At 43.9% G+C, this 20,873-nt stretch overlaps 1 protein-coding gene across 1 annotated transcript in view; it reads right to left on the reverse strand.

The window, feature by feature from the left end:
- Window positions 1–1,571: 1,571 nt before the first annotated feature.
- Window positions 1,572–20,873, reverse strand: part of capn12 (calpain 12) — a 49,714-nt gene continuing 30,412 nt past the window's right edge. The window contains exons 11-21 of the mRNA XM_087983983.1: window positions 18,294–18,305; window positions 16,237–16,445; window positions 15,163–15,199; window positions 14,462–14,530; window positions 14,269–14,314; window positions 6,599–6,660; window positions 5,607–5,678; window positions 4,892–4,970; window positions 4,084–4,200; window positions 2,409–2,455; window positions 1,572–2,028 (exon numbers count right to left, since the gene is read on the reverse strand). Of these exons, the coding sequence (XP_087840109.1) occupies window positions 2,002–2,028; window positions 2,409–2,455; window positions 4,084–4,200; window positions 4,892–4,970; window positions 5,607–5,678; window positions 6,599–6,660; window positions 14,269–14,314; window positions 14,462–14,530; window positions 15,163–15,199; window positions 16,237–16,445; window positions 18,294–18,305 (777 nt within the window). The 3' untranslated portion in view covers window positions 1,572–2,001. The remainder of the gene's footprint in view (window positions 2,029–2,408; window positions 2,456–4,083; window positions 4,201–4,891; window positions 4,971–5,606; window positions 5,679–6,598; window positions 6,661–14,268; window positions 14,315–14,461; window positions 14,531–15,162; window positions 15,200–16,236; window positions 16,446–18,293; window positions 18,306–20,873) is intronic.

A 20,873-nucleotide genomic window follows, 5' to 3' on the forward strand; every position in this document is an offset into this window, starting at 1 on the left:
CTCTCTCCCCCCTCTCTCTCTCCCCCCCTCTCTCTCTCCCCCTCTCTCTTCCCCCCCCTCTCTCTCCCTCCCCCCTTCTCTCTCTCCCCCCTCCTCTCTCCCCCCCCTCTCTCTCTCCCCCCCTCTCTCTCTCCCCCCCCTCTCTCTCTCCCCCCCTCTCTCTCCCCCCTCTCTCTCCCCCCCTCTCTTCTCCTCCCCCCTCTCTCTCTCCCCCCCTCTCTCTCTCTCCCCCCCCTCTCTCTCTCCCCCCCTCTCTCTCTCTCTCCCCCCCTCTCTCTCTCTCCCCCCCCTCTCTCTCTCTCCCCCCCTCTCTCTCTCTCCCCCCCTCTCTCTCTCTCCCCCCCTCTCTCTCTCTCCCCCCTCTCTCTCTCTCCCCCCCTCTCTCTCTCTCCCCCCCCTCTCTCTCTCTCCCCCCTCTCTCTCTCTCCCCCCCTCTCTCTCTCTCCCCCCCTCTCTCTCTCTCCCCCCCTCTCTCTCTCTCCCCCTCTCTCTCTCTCTCTCTTCCCCCCCCCTCTTCTCTCTCCCCCCTCTCTCCTCCCCCCCTCGCTTCGGACAAAGGAAAAACAGCTACACAGTTATCCTTCGACCATCACCCTCTGCTTCCTGCCACTAAGTCAGTTTTTATTTGACAATTGGCCCTGGAATCTCATGAACTCTTAAGAAAGTTATAAAGTGCCTTTATGGTGCCTCAGAAGTTGATTATCAAATATTTTCCATAAGAAAATTGAGCAGAAGCTCCTTGATATTAAGATGCCTCTTCAGCCAGCAAAAGAGGTTGAGTGACGTTGAGAGACACATCCAGGAATGTGGGGGTCCAGGCAACTGAAGGCACGGCTGCCAGTGATAAGTCAGGGCATAGCTGGGGTGGGGGTGTCCAAGCTGGGAAGCTGTGGGGAGGGATTCACTCATGAGTTCCAAAAAAGTTGGGCACAGATGTGGGAGGCAATATTGTGATCAGGGACTGAGAAAGAAAAAAGATAGGGAAGATCCAGGTGAGCTCAGGTTTGTAATAGTGGAAAGTGTAGTTCTAGACTTTCCCACCCCAGGGAAAAGACTTGATTTATTTATCCTTTCCATGTCCCTTACGATTGCATTGATGGAAGGTTAAACTCAACAATGTCAAATTGGGGGCAGGCAGTAGACAACCCCTCTGACTTGGAGACAAACCATGTTATGTTTGCAAAGTATAGGTGCTATATAGATGTAAGTTATTGGAGTTGAATGATAGCAACTTCATGTAACTACAGCACCCCTCCCAATTTCCTCATTTACCAGGGATCCCCTGCAAATTCTGACACATTTCCCCAGGAACCTCTTCTAATAATTGACCCAACCTTAGGGATCCTCTGCAATATTGAAGCACTCCCTGGACTCACGTAAATATTGACATACTCCTACAGGACACCCTGTAATTGTGATCTGCCCACAATCTCCAGGGAATATGCACTCCTGGGGAATCCTGTAAATATTGATACTATAGTGTATACAGGAGCTGATGCGGTATATTCTGCAGTTTTGTACACATATTCCCACTGCCCCCACTGAATCTATGACAAAAGAATATCAAAACGTGCTTTGCAACGTCTGATTTTATTATGAATTTGATCACAAGTAATAACATGCAGTACTATATGTTGGCAGCACGTATAGATCCCATTTCCCAACTGAGGTAGACCCTCAATGTCAGTGACCATCATGTTGAATCATTGATATAGAAGAATGGTGAATCAGAAACTCAAGCAGCAGGCACTTAGGGTACTCAAGGTTTGTCGATGTCTGACGAGTTGCAACCCAGAATGTGAAGGGTTCAGATCCAGTGCATCTTGCAGACGGTGATATTTGACTGTACCTGAGCAGCATTTTTCATGATTAAATGAAGTTGAAAGCAGAGTTAAGCAAAGACTGGACTCCCATGTAAACACTCAGGAGATCTCATATCTGCGTCTGATGATTTGCCATGCTTGCTGAAGGCAATCCGAACCCAGCAAATCTCAGCAAACATTAGATGCCAATAAAGAGCAAGAGCCACTGAGAAAAGAGAAGAAAAATGCTCAGTGTTTCTGGCTTCTCATCACCATCCTATCCCGGTTCCCAGGCAAAAATGCTCTTGTTCTGTCCAGTTGTTAACTGGACCCGACGCCCACCCTGTCCTGGGGCAGCCTGAATCCCTCCACCCAGTGCAGGTGCCGGACTGGAGGCCCCACCCATGTCTTGGGCTGGACTGGACCCCCCACCCAGTGTTGGGGCCGGACTGGAGGCCCCACCCATGTCCTGGAATGCCCCCACCCTAGCTAGGATGGACACTCCTCCTATCCAGTGTCTGGAATGGACAGCCCCTATCCCAAGTGAGACTGACCACTTAGAACATTGCGTCAACCCCTTTTTTTGCAGCACTAACTGTGAATCACCTGATGGATTGCTTTCGGCTGTGGGTCCTTCAGTCTCTCATATATAGCTGAAATGAAAGAAATTGATGGTTATTTACTTGTTGCTGATATTGATGCTGGAAAAGCACAGCAGGTCAGGCAGCATCTGAGCAGAGAATCAACGTTTCAGGCAAGAACCTTTCATCAGGAATGAGGCTTGTGAGCCGTGGGGGTGGAGAGATAAATGTGGGGGGGGTGGACTTTATACCAGAATCATTTGACAAGTATGGAAAAGTCAGGTGTAGCTGGGAAACTTCAGTCAAAATTAATAACTTTCATTGATGTAACACCTAACAAGGACATCACGTGAAGTAAAATATAATCACTGGTTATTGAGTGGCAGCCAATGTTTACTTCCCAGCACAATGGCACTCTCTCAGTACTGACCCTCTGACAGTCCAGTGCACCCTTGGTACTGACCCTCCGATAGTACAGCTTTCTCTCAGTCCTGATCCGCCTACAGTAATGCACTCAACATCCCACCGTGTGGCACACTCTCAGTACTGACCCTCCAATAGTAGGACACTCTTTCAGTCCTAATCCTCCAATCATGCAGTGCACCCTCAATACTGACTTTTGACAGGGCAGTGTTCCCTCAGTACTGACCCTCTAACAGTGCAGCACTCCCTCAGTACTAACTCTTGGATATTGTGGCACTCCCTCAGTACTGACCCTTCGATATTTGTATTGATTCTTCATTATTTGACCATCCACAGTGTGGCACTCCTTCCAAATCCAGACTTGCCTGACCTAGAGATGAGACCCATTGGCTACAGCTGACAAGGAATAATAGAAACCGTAAATGTGGAAACAGGCCATTTGGCTCAACAAGTCCATACCAACCCTCTGAAGAGTATCCCACCTAGACCCATTCCTCTACCCTACTTACATTTCCCCTGACTAATGCACCTAATCTACACATCCTTGAACACAATGGGCAATTTAGCATGGCCAATTCACCTAACCTGCACATCTTTGGACTGTGGGAGGAAACCTGAGCACCTGGAAGAAACCCACGCAGACTGTGCAAACTCCACACAGACAGTTGCCCGAAGCTGGAATCGAACCCAGGTCCTTGGTGCTGAAAGGCAGCAGTGCTAACCACTGAGCAACTGTGCTGCTCAGTGATGAATGCAGCCTGAGGCCCACTGACACTGGATGAATTCAGCCCAAGGTCCACTTTCCTAGTGCTGGACTCCAAGAGCTAAACTGAACTGCTAGAAGAAAATGTACGTTTGATAAAGAAAATTAGGATAAAATTGTTTTTTTGAACACTCTTTGTGGGATGTGGGCATTACTGGTTGACCAGCATTTACTTCCCATCCCTCTATATGCCCTTGTGGAGATAATAGGGAGTTGCCTTCTTTGAACTGCTGCAGTCTACCTGCTGTCGGTTGACCCACAATGCCATTAGGGAGGGCGTTCCAAGATTTGATTCAATGACAGAAACAAACAGCAATACTTTTCCACGTCAGGATGGTGAGTGGCTGGGAGGAAAATTTGAAGGTGGTAGTGTCCCATATACCTGCTGTACTTATTCTTCAAGTGATTTTGGGTTTGGAAGATGTTGCCTCAGTATCTTTGGTGAATTTTTGCAGTGTATCTTGTAGATAGTACACACTGCTGCTCCTGGTGACAGTAGTGGGAGTTTACTCACCAAAGAGCTTTTGCAGCTTGGCCACACAGCTGACAAAGTGACTGAAGCAGATTTTGTTGGTGCTGGTTCTGTGACGCATCCAAAGTTCATGGTGAACCTTCGAATCCAATTCAAACCCTGGGAATGGAAGAAAGAAATCTCCTTAATAAAAAGGCGGTGGGGGGGGGGGGGGGTGCAGTTTCTTGAAGACAAATAAGGGAGAAAAACTTGCATTTATATAGTGCTTTTCACAGCCCTATAAACAGTCAGTGACATTCAAAATTGCACAGTTGGATCACTTGATTTAATATTTGATCTGAAAAATGATACCTCCATCAGTGTGGCAATTGCTCAGTTCTGATCATGGGACAGTCCTTGCTCGTCAGTACTACATTGGAGCATGAGCCTTGATTTCTGTGTTCAAATCCTGGAGTGGGACTTGAACCTGAACTTCTGCTGTTCAGTGGCTGCCTACTGAGCCAAGCTGACCTTTGGACAGAGGGTAGATACTTTGTCACTCAGGAAATGAGTGGGAAATATTCCTCCCAGCCCCAGCCCCACTGATCCCCAGGGAGACTTGATTGTTGTCACCCTCTCACAGGATCCATCACAGGGTTATGAGAGGGGAGGGGTGTGTAACTGAGAAGTAGAACGTCTAGCATGGGTGCTCATGATTCTGCCTATTTCATGTGCTGGTTAAAGGGTCTGCGAGCCAGGTCATGGCTTCTCAGCCCTTTCCTCTCCATCTTGTCTCACTCCTTGGAGAATTTGGAATGTGGTTCTTTAAAGACATATAATGTACAAGCTGCAACCTTCCAGATAGTCTCACCTGCGTCAGACAATGCAGGGCGAAGGTCGTGGGAATTCATCAGACCAGTTTCACGGTCCACAAACTGGTCAAATATACCCTGTGATCACAAGCAATAGTTAACACTCTGCAAATGCTCCAGTGACATGCTATTAGCAGCATTACTATAGTCATACACCCCCTCTCTGAGGAATTATTTATTCCTTGTCATTCACTCTCCCTTTCACACATTCTCTACTTCATGTTCTCCCTATCTCCACATTCACACTCCTTCCTTCCCACCCTTTCCATTTTCTCTGTTTCCTCCTCCCACCATTTATTTTCCTCTATCACATTCTTCCTTCCTCCCCTTTCATTCTCCCTCTCCCTCACTTACTCCCAAACAAGCCCATCCTCCCTTCCCTGTCTTCTACTCCCTCTCCCACTTTGCCTCGCTCCCTCCACCTTACCTCACTCTCTCCACCTTACCTCACTCTCTTCCCCATTCCTCTCTCCCTCACAAAGGCCATCCACTCTGCCGCCTTATCTTATCCTCTGTTCCATTCCCCCCCCATCTTTCCCTCTCTCTCCCTCCTTCCCACTTCCCATCCTCTCCCTTTTTCCATACTCCCTTGCTCTTCCATTCCCTCTCCATATCCCTTCCTCTACTCATTCCTCCCTGTCTCCTCCTCCGTGTCCCATTCTTTCATCCTACACTCTCCCGCACGTCTCTTCCTCCAAAGGACGAAGTCCTCACCTGCAGTTTCTGCACGTGCATCACCATGAGTTTGACTTCCTGAGGGCTGAGGCAGCCATGTTGACCAGGGGACTGGACATTAACTGTTAAGGTGGTTCATCTCCAAAACTATTCAGCAATCCCAAAACCAACTCGCCCAACAGTTTTCCCAATACAGACTAACCATTTACCAGCAGAGGCCCAATCTTCCATTGGTCTGTGACTGATAGTGTTCACAATTTATAAAACTCCAGATCCAGAAGCAGCTTGCAAGGTGGAAGGAGGTGTGACTGTCAGCTTTTTGTCCCGACTCCAACTCACACCATCCTAAAACAACACCTCAATACATCCTTCAGGTCTCTTCCTAGTCACTTCCATCCCTCCCCCTCCATTTTGTGGCATATTGGTAACTGTGTTAAGTTCTTTATTTCCTGAGATCCTAATGCACTTGATGTAATTGCGATACACCAACCTCTGTGAGCAACAGCCAAATTTTATCAAGCACAGTACAGTACAGTACAAGCTTTGGAGAACACTCCTTGCCATGCTTGCGAGGCATGTTTTGGGAAGCTCACCCTGAGCAAAGGAAACAGCCCCTCCTTTATACAAAATCTTTACATCACAGTCAATAATGCTCACAAGACGACCCCCAATCATTCTCTCTCAGTCACATGCCACTCAAGACACAATGCAGTGACCTCATCATCTCCAGAAACATTGTAATGCAAATCATCCCTTAATGGCCAGATCTGGTGTGAATTGTACTTTTTCTGTAACTATAGGGGAGTAGTTAAATTCCAACTGTAATGTTCTTATTGATTTCTTACAAACTATCTAAGTCAGAGGCATCTCACCCTAGCCTCGGGACATCCAATTTTTTGCATGTCAGCAGAGCAAAGTAACTCTTAAATATCACAACTGTACCCTCTTAACTCTACGATTTCCTCTGGCCTTCATCCACACCACTACAATATGCTCTCAGAAATTTAGCAAGTGGCTTCAGTAAAAGATACATTAACTGCAAACACCAAACTGCAGCAGGTCTCCAGGCTTAGGTGATATGTATCAGAACTGGCTATTGGAGGAGCGAGAGAGAGAGAGGCAGACAGACAGAGGGATGCAAGACAAAGAAAGAGACAGAAACAGAGACAGAAATGGAGACAAAATGAGACCAACAGAAAAAAAACAATGAAGGTAACCAATGATCAAGTCAATTGAACAGAGAGACAAAGATGAGGAAGAGTCAGGAAGACAAAGACAGATAAAGACAGGGACAGACACAAAAAGAGAAAAGCAAAGCAAGGTAGAAAGGCAATGAAATAATTAATTTTAAAAACCAATTAATTTGAACCTGTGGTTGAACTTTCTGACATTGAGGCATGTACACGAGTAGGGATATCTCAAATTTATTCAAACAAAAATTAACATAACATTGATTAAAATAGGTGTATCAGTCAATAAAAGTATAATGTTAAACAAAGTGGAATGATTATTGTAACTTGTAGAAATAAGTTGACAATCATCAAGAGATTGTTGGTATCAGTAAATGGATAGATCATTGTTTGGCTTTTTTGTCGTTGCTTTAGTCTGTCTGAGGGAACAGGGGGAGGAATTTCATAGAAACCCTACAGTGTGGAAACAGGCCATTCAGCCCAACAAGTCCACAGAAGGACATCTCACCCAGACTCACCCTCCTACCCTCTCCCTGTACCTCTGCATTTCCAAACCTACACATCCCTAGGCAATTTAGCACAGCCAATCCATCAAATCTGCACATCTTTGGCCTATGGGAGGAGACCCACATAGACATGAGTAGCATCTGGAAATTCCATAAGACAGTCTCCTGAGGCTGGAATTTCCTGGGTCCCTGGCGCTGTGAGGCAGCAGTGCTAACCACTGAGCCACAGTGCTGCTCATAGTGAAAGTTGTTATTATTCATATCCCAGAAATAAGCGTCTGGTCAGGGTATATCCCACACACACACACACAGCTGGACAGTCAACAGAGACTGGGGGAACTGGGTGACAAGTGCATTCCTGTGCAGTGGGTGGTCCAGTCATGTGGGGTAAGTTTCGGGTGGAGGTGATTCCTGTACTCTGGGGCATCCTGTATTTCCACAGGCACTTGTTTCTGGTCTCAAATGTGATTCAGTAAAACCAGCTATCAGTTAGCTTGTTGCTGTCTGTACTAAAGATCATTCAATAGCTCTCTCACACAAGACAATTGGGAACTGTACAGTACCAAACTGTAATTGTGGGTGAGAAATCAAAGATCAACAAACAAATCAGAGCCAAACCTGTTAAAAATAAAGTTCAAAAATCTTTTACCAAACATACAAACAAGGAGCAGAAGCAGGTCATTCAGCCTCTTCAGCCTGCACCACCATTCAATAAGATTATGGCTGATTTGATTGCAACTTTAAATCTGTTTTCTCTTGATAACCTTTCACCTCTTCCACACCCCCCCCTCCCCCAGTTCTTCAACAAGAATCTATTGCCTCTGCCTTAAAAATGTTAATACACTCTGCTTCCACTTCTATTTTAGCAAGAATTCTAGAGAGACTACACCTTCTGAGAGAAGACACTTTACCTCATTCCAGGTTTAAATGGGCAATGCTTAATTTTTAAGTCGTTCAACTATTTAAGCCCTTTAAGCCTGGTTCTAGATTTCTGCATAAGAGGAAACATCCTCTTCACATCTATCCTGTCCAGATCCCTCAGGATCTTTTAGATTTCAATCGGGTCACCTCTTATCTGCTCGAGTTTAGAAATATATCAGCTTAGCCTGTCCAACCATTCCTCATAAGGTAATTTGCCCATTCCAACAAACCCTGGGATAACCTGGAAAGCCTACTCTGAATTGCTTCCATTGCATTGTTATCTTTCCTTAAATAATATGATTAGTATTGTACATAGTATTGCAAATGTGTCACCAGTGTCCTGCATCACTGAAGCATATTGTCTCTATTTTTCTGTTCACTTCCCCTCGCAATTCTACATAGTAATCTTAGACAAGTCATGCATTAGGACACCCAGATTCATCTGCATCTCAGAACTCTACAATCTCTCAACCATTTAGATATTATGCTTTTTTAATTCTTCCTCACAAAATGAATAGCTTCACATTTTCCCAGCTATAGAGACATATGGCATGAAAATACAACCTTGGGTCCAACTAGTCCAGGCCGAACATAATCCCAAAATAACTAGTCCCTATGTGTCTGCTCTTGGCCCGTATCCCTCCAGACCTTTCCTATTCATGTACTTACCCAAATGTCTTTTAAAAGTTGTAACTGTGCCCACATCCTCCACTTCCTCAGGAAATTCATTTCATCCGCAAACCATCCTCTGCGTAAAAGATTTCCCCATATATCTTTTTAAATCTCTCTCCTCTCACCTTAAAATATGCCTACTAGTATTGAAATCCTCCTTCCGAGGGAAAAGACACCTACCATTAACCCTATCTATATCCTTCATGATTTTATAAACCTCTAAAAAGTCACCTCTCGATCTCCCATGCACCAATGGAAAAAAAAGTCCGAGCCTAGCCAACCTTTCGTTATAACTCAAATGGTCCATAGCTGGTAACATGCTGGTAAGTGTCTTCTGAACCCTCTCTAGCTTAATAGTATCCTTCATATATGTTCTCCATTGTCACATCTTTTCCTCCCACTCACTTCACCTCCCACTCACTTCATGTAGGCGAAAGTGAGGACTAGAGATTACATTCGAGTATGGTGCTGCAAAAGCACAGCAGGTCAGGCAGCATCTGAAAAGCAGCAAAAGCCCTTAAACGTAGATTTTTCCAAATCACTTTGTAGCCTCCCTATGTTGTCTTCACAAACTACTTTCCTACCTATTTGTATGTCATAAAAAAGTTTAGCTACATATCTTCCAAACCATCATCCAAGCCATATTACCAACAATCAAAGTCCCAGTCTTTGTTTAAGCACTTATTATTTCTTCCTTTTATATTGCACTCTGCAGTGTGGTTACTGTTAAAGGACCTGTACATCACTTCACAAGTAGAGTCATAGAGATGTACTGCACGGAAATAGACACTTTGGTCCAATTCATCCATGCTGACCAGATATCCCAACCCAATCTAATCCAACCTACCAGCACCTGGCCTATGTTCGCCCAAACCCTTCCTAGTAATATACCCATCCAGAAGCCTTTTAAATGTTGCAATTGTACTAGCCTCCACCACTTCCTCTGACAGCTCATTCCATATATGTACCACCCTCTGCATGAAAAAATTGCCCCTTAGGTGTCTTTTATATCTTTCCCCTCTCACCCTAAACCTATGCCCTCTAGTTCTGGACTCCCCCACTCCAGGGAAAATACGTTGTCTATTTATCCTATCCATGCCCCTCGTGATTTTATAAACCTCTATAAGGTCACCCCTCAGCCTCCGATGGTCCAGGGAAAACAGCCCTAGCCTATTCAACGTTTCCCTATAGCTCAAATCCTCCAACCCTGGCAACATCCTTGTAACTCTTTTCTGAACCCTTTCAAGTTTCACAATATCTTTCCGATAGGAAGCAGACCAGAATTGCATGCAATGTTCCAACAGTGGCCTAACCAATGTCCTGTACAGCCGCAACATGACCTCCCAACTCCTGTACTCAATACTCTGACCAATAAAGGAAAGCATATCAAATGCCTCCTTCACTATCCTATCTACCTGCGACTCCACTTTCAAGGAGCTATGAACCTCCACTGCAAGATCTCTTTGTTCAGCAACGCTCCCTTGGACCTTACCATTAAGCGTATAAGTCCTGCTAGGATTTGCTTTCCCAAAATGCAGCACCTCACATTTATCTAAATTAAACTCTATCTGCCATTACTCAATCTAAAAGCCCATCTGATCAAGATCCCGTTGTAATCTGAGGTAACCTTCTTTGCTGTCCACTACATCTCCAATTTTGGTGTCATCAGCAAACCTACTAATTATACCTTTTATGCTGACATCCAAATCATTTATATAACTGATGAAAAGTGGTTGACCCAGCACCGATCCTTGTGGCACTTCACTGGTCACAGGCCTCCAGTCTGAAAAACAGCCCTCCACCACCACCCTCTGTCTTCTACCTTTGAGCCAGTTCTATATCCAAATGGCGAGTTCTCCCTGTATTCCATGAGATCTAACCTTGTTGAATGCCTTACTGAAGTCCATATAGATCACATCTACTGCTCTGCCCTCATCAATCCTCTTTGTTACTTCTTCAAAAAACTCAATCAAATTTGTGAGACATGATTTCCCATGCATAAAGCCATAACATTGTATCTTTATCATTTCTCATTACTACCTGAACCTATTCCACATCCTTGTTTCCCTAATTAGGCAAGCCTTCTCTATATTATTAAACCATCATTAACTAACAGAGCCACACCTTCCCCTTTTCCTAGTATCTTGTTGCTCCTAAATTCCCTGTTCTCTTCAATATGCAAATCCCAAGTCATGTTGTCCTGCAGCCACATTTCTGTAAATTACTACCAGATCATACTTATGAATTTCTGTTTCTGCAGTCAGTTCATTTATTTTGTTTTGAATTCAATGTGTGTTCAAATACAGAGCCATTAGTTTGTTCTTTTATTGTTTTTGCATATTCTGGGTCTTTTTTGCTGATTGACTCTTAGATTCATTCTGTCCTTTCTTGTCACAGTCTGATTATCATTTTCCATATTAATACATTTCTCTTTGGCCTTGACAACTCTGATTTACCGCATCTTCTAAATTTGATCCCTTGCTCTCATTTAATTTGAAATCATCTTTATTTTTATAGTTATATGGTTGCCAAGAACACTGGCCCCAGCATGAACCAGGGGAAGACAGTCCTAATGGTACAGATCATCCTTTTCCCCTGTACTGGTGACAGTGACACACAAACCAGAACTCACCTATTCTACATCAGTCTTAGAGGAATGTATCTCCCAATCTTGATTTTCCCTGTGCCAGTTTTCACTTGCCTCAGGTAATAATGTAGACATTATGACCTTTGAGGTTCTGTCCTTAATTTAGTGTGTAGCTCCATATACAGTTTATGCAGCATCTCTTGCCTGTGTTGTTGGTATCTGCATGGATCACAATGACTGGATTCTTCGTCTCCCACTGTAAGTTCCTTTCTAGCCCTGAGCTGATGTCCTGAATCCTGGCATTGAGCATTCAGCACAGCTGTCTGGAATGTTGCTGTTTGCAACGGAGAACAGTGTCAATTCCCCACTATACTATCCCTTATTACCACTACATTCCTCCTTACTTCTTGAGTGACTTCCCTTGCCATGGCCAGTTCATCCACTCTGCAGCCCTCTCTCTCTTCCAAACTGAAAGAACCTCAGACTTGTTTGGCACTTTGAAAGGCTGAGGTTCGTGCTCTTAGCCTTAAGACCCCCTTATCTTTTTTTTCAGTTGCAGTTACACTCTTCAGGCCTTAAAAAGACAAAATCAGATAACCCAACCTCCTGGAACGTAGAATTCAGAAAGCTTCCCATTCCTGATAAAGCACACCATCCATAGTTCAGTGTCCAGCTTGTATACAGTTGAAACTGATCGAACTTCAAACGTTTGCCCTGGATCAGACTAGCATCCAGGAGCTTCCATGTGCTGCCCCTGTGACACTAAATCTTTACTGCCATCCTTAATGTTTTCTACTTAATTTATTCAATTCTACATTTACTTGTGTTTTAATATATGTTATTAACTTTACACCTGTTGTAGTTCAATGTTGAACCTTAGGAATAGAATAAATTAGATTAGATTACTTACAGTGTGGAAACAGGCCCTTCGGCCCAACAAGTCCACACCGACCCGCCGAAGCGTAACCCACCCATTCCCGTACATTTACCCCTTTACCTAACACTACAGGCAATTTAGCATGGCCAATTCACCTGACCTGCACATCTTTGGACTGTGGGAGGAAACCGGAGCACCCGGAGGAAACCGACGCAGACACGGGGAGAATGTGCAAACTCCACACAGTCAGTCGCCTGAGTCGGGAATTGAACCCGGGTCTCTGGTGCTGTGAGGCAGCAGTGCTAACCACTGTGCCACCGTGCCGCCTGGTTACTTACCAGATACTCACCAAATAACAAGCTTCCTCTTCTGTAGCACATTAAGAATCACTTCCTGGAGGCTGAAATAACTAGGAAAAGCAAAAGCAACGGAGCATCTATTTCCCTTCTTCCCTTAATTCCATTTATACCCACTCCAGTACTCTATTGTAAGTTGTACTCAAGTCCAAAGTCATACTATGTTAGCTATTTAACATATTCTGGTACTAGGACCTGAGGGCATAGTCTCAGGATAAAGGGGCACCATTTGAAGACGTGAGATGAGGAGGAATTCCTTCAGTTAGAGGATTGAGAGTCATTGGAACTTCTTGCCTCACAGAGATGTGGGGGCAGAATCCTTGTGCTGAGATTCTTGATCAGCAGGGGAATCAAGGGTTACGTGGAAAGGGCAGAAAGTGGAGATAAGGAATTTTTTGATTTGATGTGATTTATTAATGTCAGTGTATTGAGGTAGAGTGGAAAGTGTTGTCTTACATGCTTTACAGGCAGATTGTACTATACAAGTACTATACAACAGAATAGAGTGCAGAATGCAATGTTACAGTTGCTCAAAAGGTGCAGAGATCAGCATTAACATTAAAGAGGTTCATTCAAAAATCTGATAACAGCAGGAAAGAAGCTTGAATCTGTTTATACGTGTATACAAAATTTTATATCTTCTGCCCAATGGAAGAGGGTGTCAGAGAGTATAACCAGGGTAGAAGAGGTCTTTGATTACATTGGGTACTTTCCTGATGCAGCAGGAAGTATAGATGAAGTCAGTGGATGGGAACTGATTTGCATGATGGACTGGGCTGTGTTCATGACTCTCTGTGGTTCCTTTTGATCTTGGGAAGAGCAGTTGCCATACTACGCTATGATGCACCCAGATAGGGTGTATCTTTAAAAAAAATTATAAGTGCCTTCGTGGATATGCTGAATTTCCTTAGCTTCCTGAAGAAGTAGAAGTGTTTCTGTGCTTTTTTGACCATACTGTCAACATGGGTGGACCAGGACTGATTGTTGGTGATCGTAACTCCCAGGAATTTGACTCCAATGAATGGTAGCGATTGCTCGAGAGATTGAAAAGTTTACTTCAGTCCCTATTTCTGTTGGTCTTATGACCTAACACATAGGGGCTCTCTCACCTGCTTAATGAGGAATCTGTTTGAGCTGCTTTATTTAATTCCAACTGCTCCTCCTAAAACACTGCTTAAAGCTGGAAACAATAGAGTTTAAATGATAAGTTTCAGTTATATGTTAACTAAAAACTAGAAGCAAAATTAGATTTGTATTAAAAGAGGAAATTTAGACTTTTCTTGTCCGCCAACTACAGGCACTCGGTCCTAGAATGGTAGACTTTAGAACTCTCCACATACTCGCACTATTGGCTGGAAGGTCAATCACTTACTTCTGCTATTAGTCAGAAGGCTGATGATTCGACTCAAGTTTTAGGGAGAGAACATGACACTCACAGACGCTATTGTGCAGAAAGCCAGTCACTCGCTCATACAATTGGCCAGAAGATGGGTCACTCGCTTATGCTATTGGTCAGAGGACAGGTCACTCCACTGTATTGGCTGAAAGGGAGGGTGTGTCATTCACTCACAGGAATTTGAGGTTTGACAGACCTGAATTGAAGAGCTCCATGAACTCTGAGGCACTTAAGGTGTCAGTCTGTAAGAGAGGAATAGAGAGATCACAATAAGCCCAACAATAAGCAGTAAGATCCAGCCCGAAAATTAACCCACAATCAGTGAGCAGTAACCCATGACTGAAGCTATATGAAGGAGCTGGCAGTCACCTCCGCAGAGAAACACATACCTCACTTACAGCATCTTTCAGCACGTTCAGTGCACTCTTGTTGTCAACATCAACCTCTGTCCAGTTGACCTGGAATATGGAAGAGGCAGAATTTGAAGTCAAATCAAGTCCAAAGTACAGAGGCATGCATGAACGTGATGAGGAATCAGCCTGTGCAATTTGTGTGTACAGAAGGTGTGTATAGAACTACCATTGTGCAGCCAGAATCCTCCCATTGTTTCAGAAATTGCCCCAAGTTAAAATTCAGGTTACCCACAAGATTGTGTCTTTTAGGAACTATTATAAGCCCTCTTACTGCCACCAGCCCCCAATGGTTAGAGAAAAAGGTCAGCTGGTAGTGTCTCCGCAGTGTTGCACTTGCATTGCACCAGATCTGGATGTAGCTACCAACCCTACACTCTGCCAGTGGTCAGTCAGTGCAGGCCCAATTATCTCAGCGTGAACAGAATCTGGTTGGTCCATCTCGACTTGCAGAAGCCAGTGGTCATAAGTATTTTAGCAATCAGGAAACTGGTGCTATATATTTCAGTGCAATATGGGAAATTGGTCCAGTATAGTCAAGATTAGGGTTTAAGCAGACTAATGGGATAATTTGGAGGGAGATTTATTCTGTATCTAACCCCAATGCTGTACCTGTCCTCAGAGTGTTTACAGAGATGCTGACTCAAGTACCTAAACAGCTTATCGTCTATTACAATTACCTCTGGGTTAAAGGCAGAAGTGGTGGTGCTGTTCTCCCTGGGGGAAAAAAGAAATACTGATGAGTAAAGGAACAGCAGATTTATTATTTAAAAGAAGTTCACTATATTGCATTAGTCATGTGATTGTATGAATTTCTAAAACTGCTTCATAAACAAAATAAACTTGAGTATTTTGTTGAAGCTTTTCATCTTGCACTCATCAGGACACTTCGCAGGAACAGCCATTAACATTTATACTGTATGAGAGGAGACAGCTAATTGGTAGGCAAGTAGATGCTGGTTGAGATGTTGCTGTGGAGAAATTACAACTAATGATGATTGACAGTTAACTGTCAGCCATTGTTTAAATTTTTAAATCAGACAGTTTGGTTCTGATTGGTTAAGGCATTAGCCTGCTAAATCAACCAGTAAATGGCTATCCCCTATTTTGCTAGTTGAAACAGGTGCAAAGTATTTGCATGTTCTTTCTGTCTGAGTACTAATATATACAGCTTCCAGTCCACACAACGTGTTGCACTAATAATCCTAACTGATAACCCCAAATGGGGTTACTTGCATGAACTGGAGGCCCACATATATTAATGGGTCACTGGTGAGGCATTTATGGCATATCCCTAATTGACCTTGAGAAGATAGCAATGAGCCATGTGCTAGAATGCAACTGAGTGACTCTCTAGGCTATTTCAGAGGGCAGTTAAAAGTCCACCCCATTGCTGTGGGTCTGGAGTCATGTGTCGGCCAGACCAAGTGAAGATGGCAGATTTGCTTCCATGAAGAGCATTGGTGAACCACATGGGGTTTATGATCACTGTCACTGAGATGAGGTTTTCATTCCAGATTATGTGACTCATGACAGATATTGCATCTAGTGATATTAATGTCATGCCACCATCACTCCCTTGCACCCATAGACAGGAGTTTTTAAATCTGAACTCTATTACATCCTGGAGGTATATGAATATTGAAGTGTGAGATTCTTATTGAACAGTGGATGTTGAGTTGATCAGAGGTTGGGATCAGAGTGAGAAATGACTTCATCCCCCATAAGTTCAATGGCCAGCCCCGATGCTGTACCTGGAGACATTGTTCTTCTTTGCAAAGATCCGCAGAAAGAACTCCCCCTCCTTGTTCTTATGGTAGGTGGTGGGCAGAATGACATACTCGCCAGGAGGGAGCTGCAGCCGCCTCGCCACTGAACGGCTGTTGATGTAATTGCCCGAGTCAGACACCGGTCGGTATTTACGGAAGAACTTTCTGCCAAAACGGGAGTGCTGATTCTGAAACTTGACGCAAGTGAGTGAGAGTGAGTCAATTCATTACAGCAGAGCATGTGATTATGAGCTACCTCACTCCCATTCCCGTATTCCTGTCACTGAAAAAACTGCAGCACAAGCCCCAACTCATTCACGCCTTGTTTAATTAACTTCACTGAGCCATTACGTTTCTTTGACATTGTTCACTACCTTCCCTTTTGGTCAGTTCGTTTAATTGAGATGGAGTGGTGCCAGAGGACAGAGAAGGTTTGTTTGATATCGGGCTGGTTTTGAAATGTTCCATGACACCAAGTTACGGTTAGATCCTTTCAAAACCTAGTACCACAATAGTGAGGGCACTTGCTGCCGATCAGCTCATAACAAAGCTCATGATATGGGTTCTGCAGTGGATAGAGGCTTGGAATGGTGTGGTGCCAGTGGGCATACAAAAGGAAGCTGGGTATCATTGGCTGGTGGGGAGGCAATAGTAATGTCATTGAACTATCAATGCAGAACTTCAGGTTGTTGTCCTGGGGACATGGTTCAAATCCCACTATGGCAGACGATGAACTTTGAATCCTGTAAATACTGGAAGAAAGCTGGTCTGATGTTTTGGTGATCTTATGACTATTGTTGATTGTCATAAAAATCCATCTGGTTCACTGATGTCCTTGAGGGATGAATGGGGTTGACGCTTAACTGCCCTCTGGGCAATTAGAGATGGCCACCCAGTGATGCCCATATCCCATGAATGAATGAATGACATGAGTCAAAGATGAGTTAGAGACCTGTTAGCTTACTGAGATTTTTCCTTTCAGTCTTAACTGAGAAAGTGTTTACATACTAAGATGCGCACTTCAAAATCCCTTCCACATACCATAAGACCCATGAAGAGGGCCTTGAAATTGCAACAGCGAAAAGAACTCTTTAAGAATTGACAACCCAAAATGGAAAGGTTATTTGTGCTAAATAAAAGCAAAATACTTTGAATGCTGGAAATCTAAACCAAACATGGAAATTACTGGAGAAACTCAGGCCTGGCAGAATCTGTGGAGAGAGGGATAGAGTTAATGTTTCGAGTCTGGAATAATTGTTTTTGGAACTGTGTGAGGAGTGTTCTGTGTTCCAAAGAAGTGTTATATCAGACTTGAAATATTAACGTGCGTGTATGAGTGAGAGAGGATAACCAGATTTATTAATTATTTTCAAGAAAGATTGGAGGAGTTCATAAAGTTGCCAAGGCAGGGTTCCAGAACAAAGGACAAATGGTAGATGTTTTCAGGATCATGAGGGGGCTGGTTAGAGTATATGGGGAAAATCTATTCCTGCTTCTAAAAAGATCAAGAGCTAGAGGGCACAGATTTAATGATTTCAAAAGCAGTTATGAGGTGAGAAATTAACATTTTCAAACAGTAAGTGGTCTGGATTTGGAAATGTGGTGGAAACTTTTAAGAGGGGTCTGGGATTCTTAATAAAATGAAAACAACATGCAAAGTTACAGGGAAAAGGTGGGAGATTGGCATCAAGTTAAGATGCACAGGGAGATAGCAGAGATAAAATGCCAAATGGCCGCCTCCTACACTGTAACATTTCTGTGCAAGGCCACTTGAGACATTTCACACAGTGACATGTTAGGATCTAGAATGCTGTGCAAGAGAACATAATGGAGGCAGCTTCAATCATTGGCTCCTAAAAGAGAATTGGACAAATATTCAAAAGTAGAGAGACTTGCAGGGTTAAACGAAAAGGGACACAGGTAGTGGCTCTCGCTGCAGTTCTCTTGGAAAGGGTCAGCATAGACCCAGTGGGCTGAATGGTCTTCCCCTCAGCTGTAACTGTTCTGTAATTCTCCTTGTAATAGGGTAGCTGCATACGTACCCGTTGAGGGACCTGCAAGAGAAACACAATGATGTCAGTGTCCTGATATTGCACACAAATTCCATCCGTGAAACTTCCTCATCAGTACACAGACAGAGGAGGAGGCTATTGAGCCCCTCAAGCCTGTTTTGCTTGTAGTCTCATTGTGGTGTAACCCTTGATGTTTTCATCAAATAAATATCTAACAACTTTCTTCACCAAAGCTCTCAACTTTTTCTGAGTGTCCACAAGCATCTGGTGGAGGTGACCTTTTCCTATGAAAGCTGCTTCCTAATTTCCTCCAAAATGGGCCAGTTCCAATTTTGTGATAGTCATAGCTCTTGCCAGAAAGGAAATAGTTCCTGCCTCGCCATCCCACTGAGTCATTTAAACTGTTACATCTCAACCTTCCAAACTGGAGGAGATACAAGCCAGATTTGTGCAGCTCACCCACATAAACAAAACCTTTAACCCTGAATCCTCTTGAATCTGGGCTGTATCCCTTCCAAAGCAGTGCATCAATCTTGAAGTGAGGTGTTCAGATGGTGTCTGACTGAGGCTCTACACAATTGTAGCCTCATTTTCTCCACTCTGTATTGCAGCAGTCTTTGTTGAGACAACGTCCAGGCATATACTTGCTTTTTATTCATTCATGGAAGTCACTGACTGAACCAGCATTTTTTGCCTGTCCCTCCTTGTCCTTGAGCTGCTTTCTTAAAGTGCTGTAGTTCAAATGCTGTAGGTAAACCCACACTGCTGTTTTGGAGGGAATTGTAGTATTTTGACCCAGGGACAGTGAAGGAAAAACGATACATTTCCGAGGCAGGATGGTGAGTTACTTGTGAGGGGAACATGCAGGAGTGGTGTTTCCATGTATCTTCTGACTTACCCTTCTAGATGGAAATTGTCATGGTTTTGGAAGGTGCTGTCTAAGGATCTTTGAAACATTGCTGCAGTACATCTTGTAGATAGTACACACTATTCCTACTGAGCGTTGGTGGATGGAGTGGATGTTTGTGGACGTGGTGCCAATCAAGTGGGCTGCTTTGTCCTAGATGATGTCAATTTTCTTTTAGTAATATTGGAGCTACACTCATCCAGACAAGTGAAGAATATTCCATCACATTTAGGATTATTAATATGCAGAGGGCTCTGGGTGTGCAGATCGACAGATCAGTGAAGGTGGCAGCTCAGGTAGGTAAGGTAATAAAAAAGGCATTTGGCATTGAAAGGGACATTGAGTATAGCATAGGCAAGTTATGTTGCAGCTTTATAGAACTTTAATTAGGCCACGCTTAGACTATTGCGTACACTTCTGGTCACCACACTACCAGAAGGATTTGGATGCTTTGGAGGGGGTACAGAGAAGGTTGCTTTGTATTGGGGATTTTAACTATGAAGATAGACTGGGTTTGTTTTCACTGGAACGCAGGAGGTTGAGAGGCAACCTGATAGAAGTTTATAAGATTGTGAATGGCATGGATAGAGTGGAAAGTATGAGGCTTTTTCCTAGAATGGAGGGGTCAATTACAAGGGGCACAGGTTGCTGTTATAATCTTGTTGATGCATGTTTGGAACTTCATGCTCACTATCGTTAGGAATTGGCTATTCAGCCCCTCAAATCTGCTCTGTCATTAAAACTGGCATGGCCTCAACCCCACTCGCCTGGATATCCCAGATAACCACTGATCCCCTGTTAGTCAAGCAGCTATCTACCTCTGCAATAAAGATATTCAATGAGCCTGCATCCCCTCTTTGGGAAAGAATTCCACAGACTTATGACCCTCTAAGAGAAAACAAAATTCTCACCCTGACCCCAGGAGAGAAACAGAAATTCTCCTCATTTTTATCTCAGTTAGGACTTTTTATTTTTGTTACTGTGTCCCTCCTAATCAAACATTATCTACAAACTTGGGTTGCTCTCTGTTTAACAAGATCAGAGGTAATCGTGGTTAAAAAGTTGAGTTTGGACATTCGTCATATCTTGCTATTCCAATCACCAGGGCTTAAGCCTGGTGCATCTGGGAGTGGTGGTGTAATGGTAATATCAGTGGATTAGTAATCCAGATGATATCGAGAGGTGAGAACGAAGACCAGAGGGCTGCTGGGAAGGTGAGTGAAACTGTTTGAAAAATCTTAGCTTGGGCGTCGGGGCCTCCATTTGTCAAGAGGTGAGAGTGAGGACCAGAGGGCTGCTGGGAAGGTGAGTGAAACAGTTTTATTTGGGTAGCGGCTGAACCCGAGACACCAAATGTGTACTGTCTTCCACCCTCCTTCCTCCTCTAACTAAAAAAAGGGACTCTGTGCTGAGTTGATCAAGTAAAGGTTTCCTATTTCCTTTTTGTTTTATTATTTTATCGAGTGATTTGGTAAAAACTTTCCTTTCTCGTTTACCTCAGCTAAGACTAAAGTTAAATTTAAGATTAAAAATGGAAGGAGATCTCAGACCCATGGTTTGCTCCTCTTGCTCAATGTGGGTGCTTGGGGACTCAACTGATGTCCCTGGCTCCTTCAAGTGTAGGTTGTGTGTCCAGTTGCAGCTCTTGTTAGATCACATGATGGCTCTGGAGCTGTGGATGAACTCACTTTGGAGCATACACA

This window comes from Chiloscyllium plagiosum, unplaced genomic scaffold (genome assembly GCF_037043375.1).
Source record: "Chiloscyllium plagiosum isolate Xiang-an unplaced genomic scaffold, Cpla_swu_hap1 HiC_scaffold_47, whole genome shotgun sequence".
Classification (NCBI taxonomy): Eukaryota; Metazoa; Chordata; class Chondrichthyes; order Orectolobiformes; family Hemiscylliidae; genus Chiloscyllium; species Chiloscyllium plagiosum.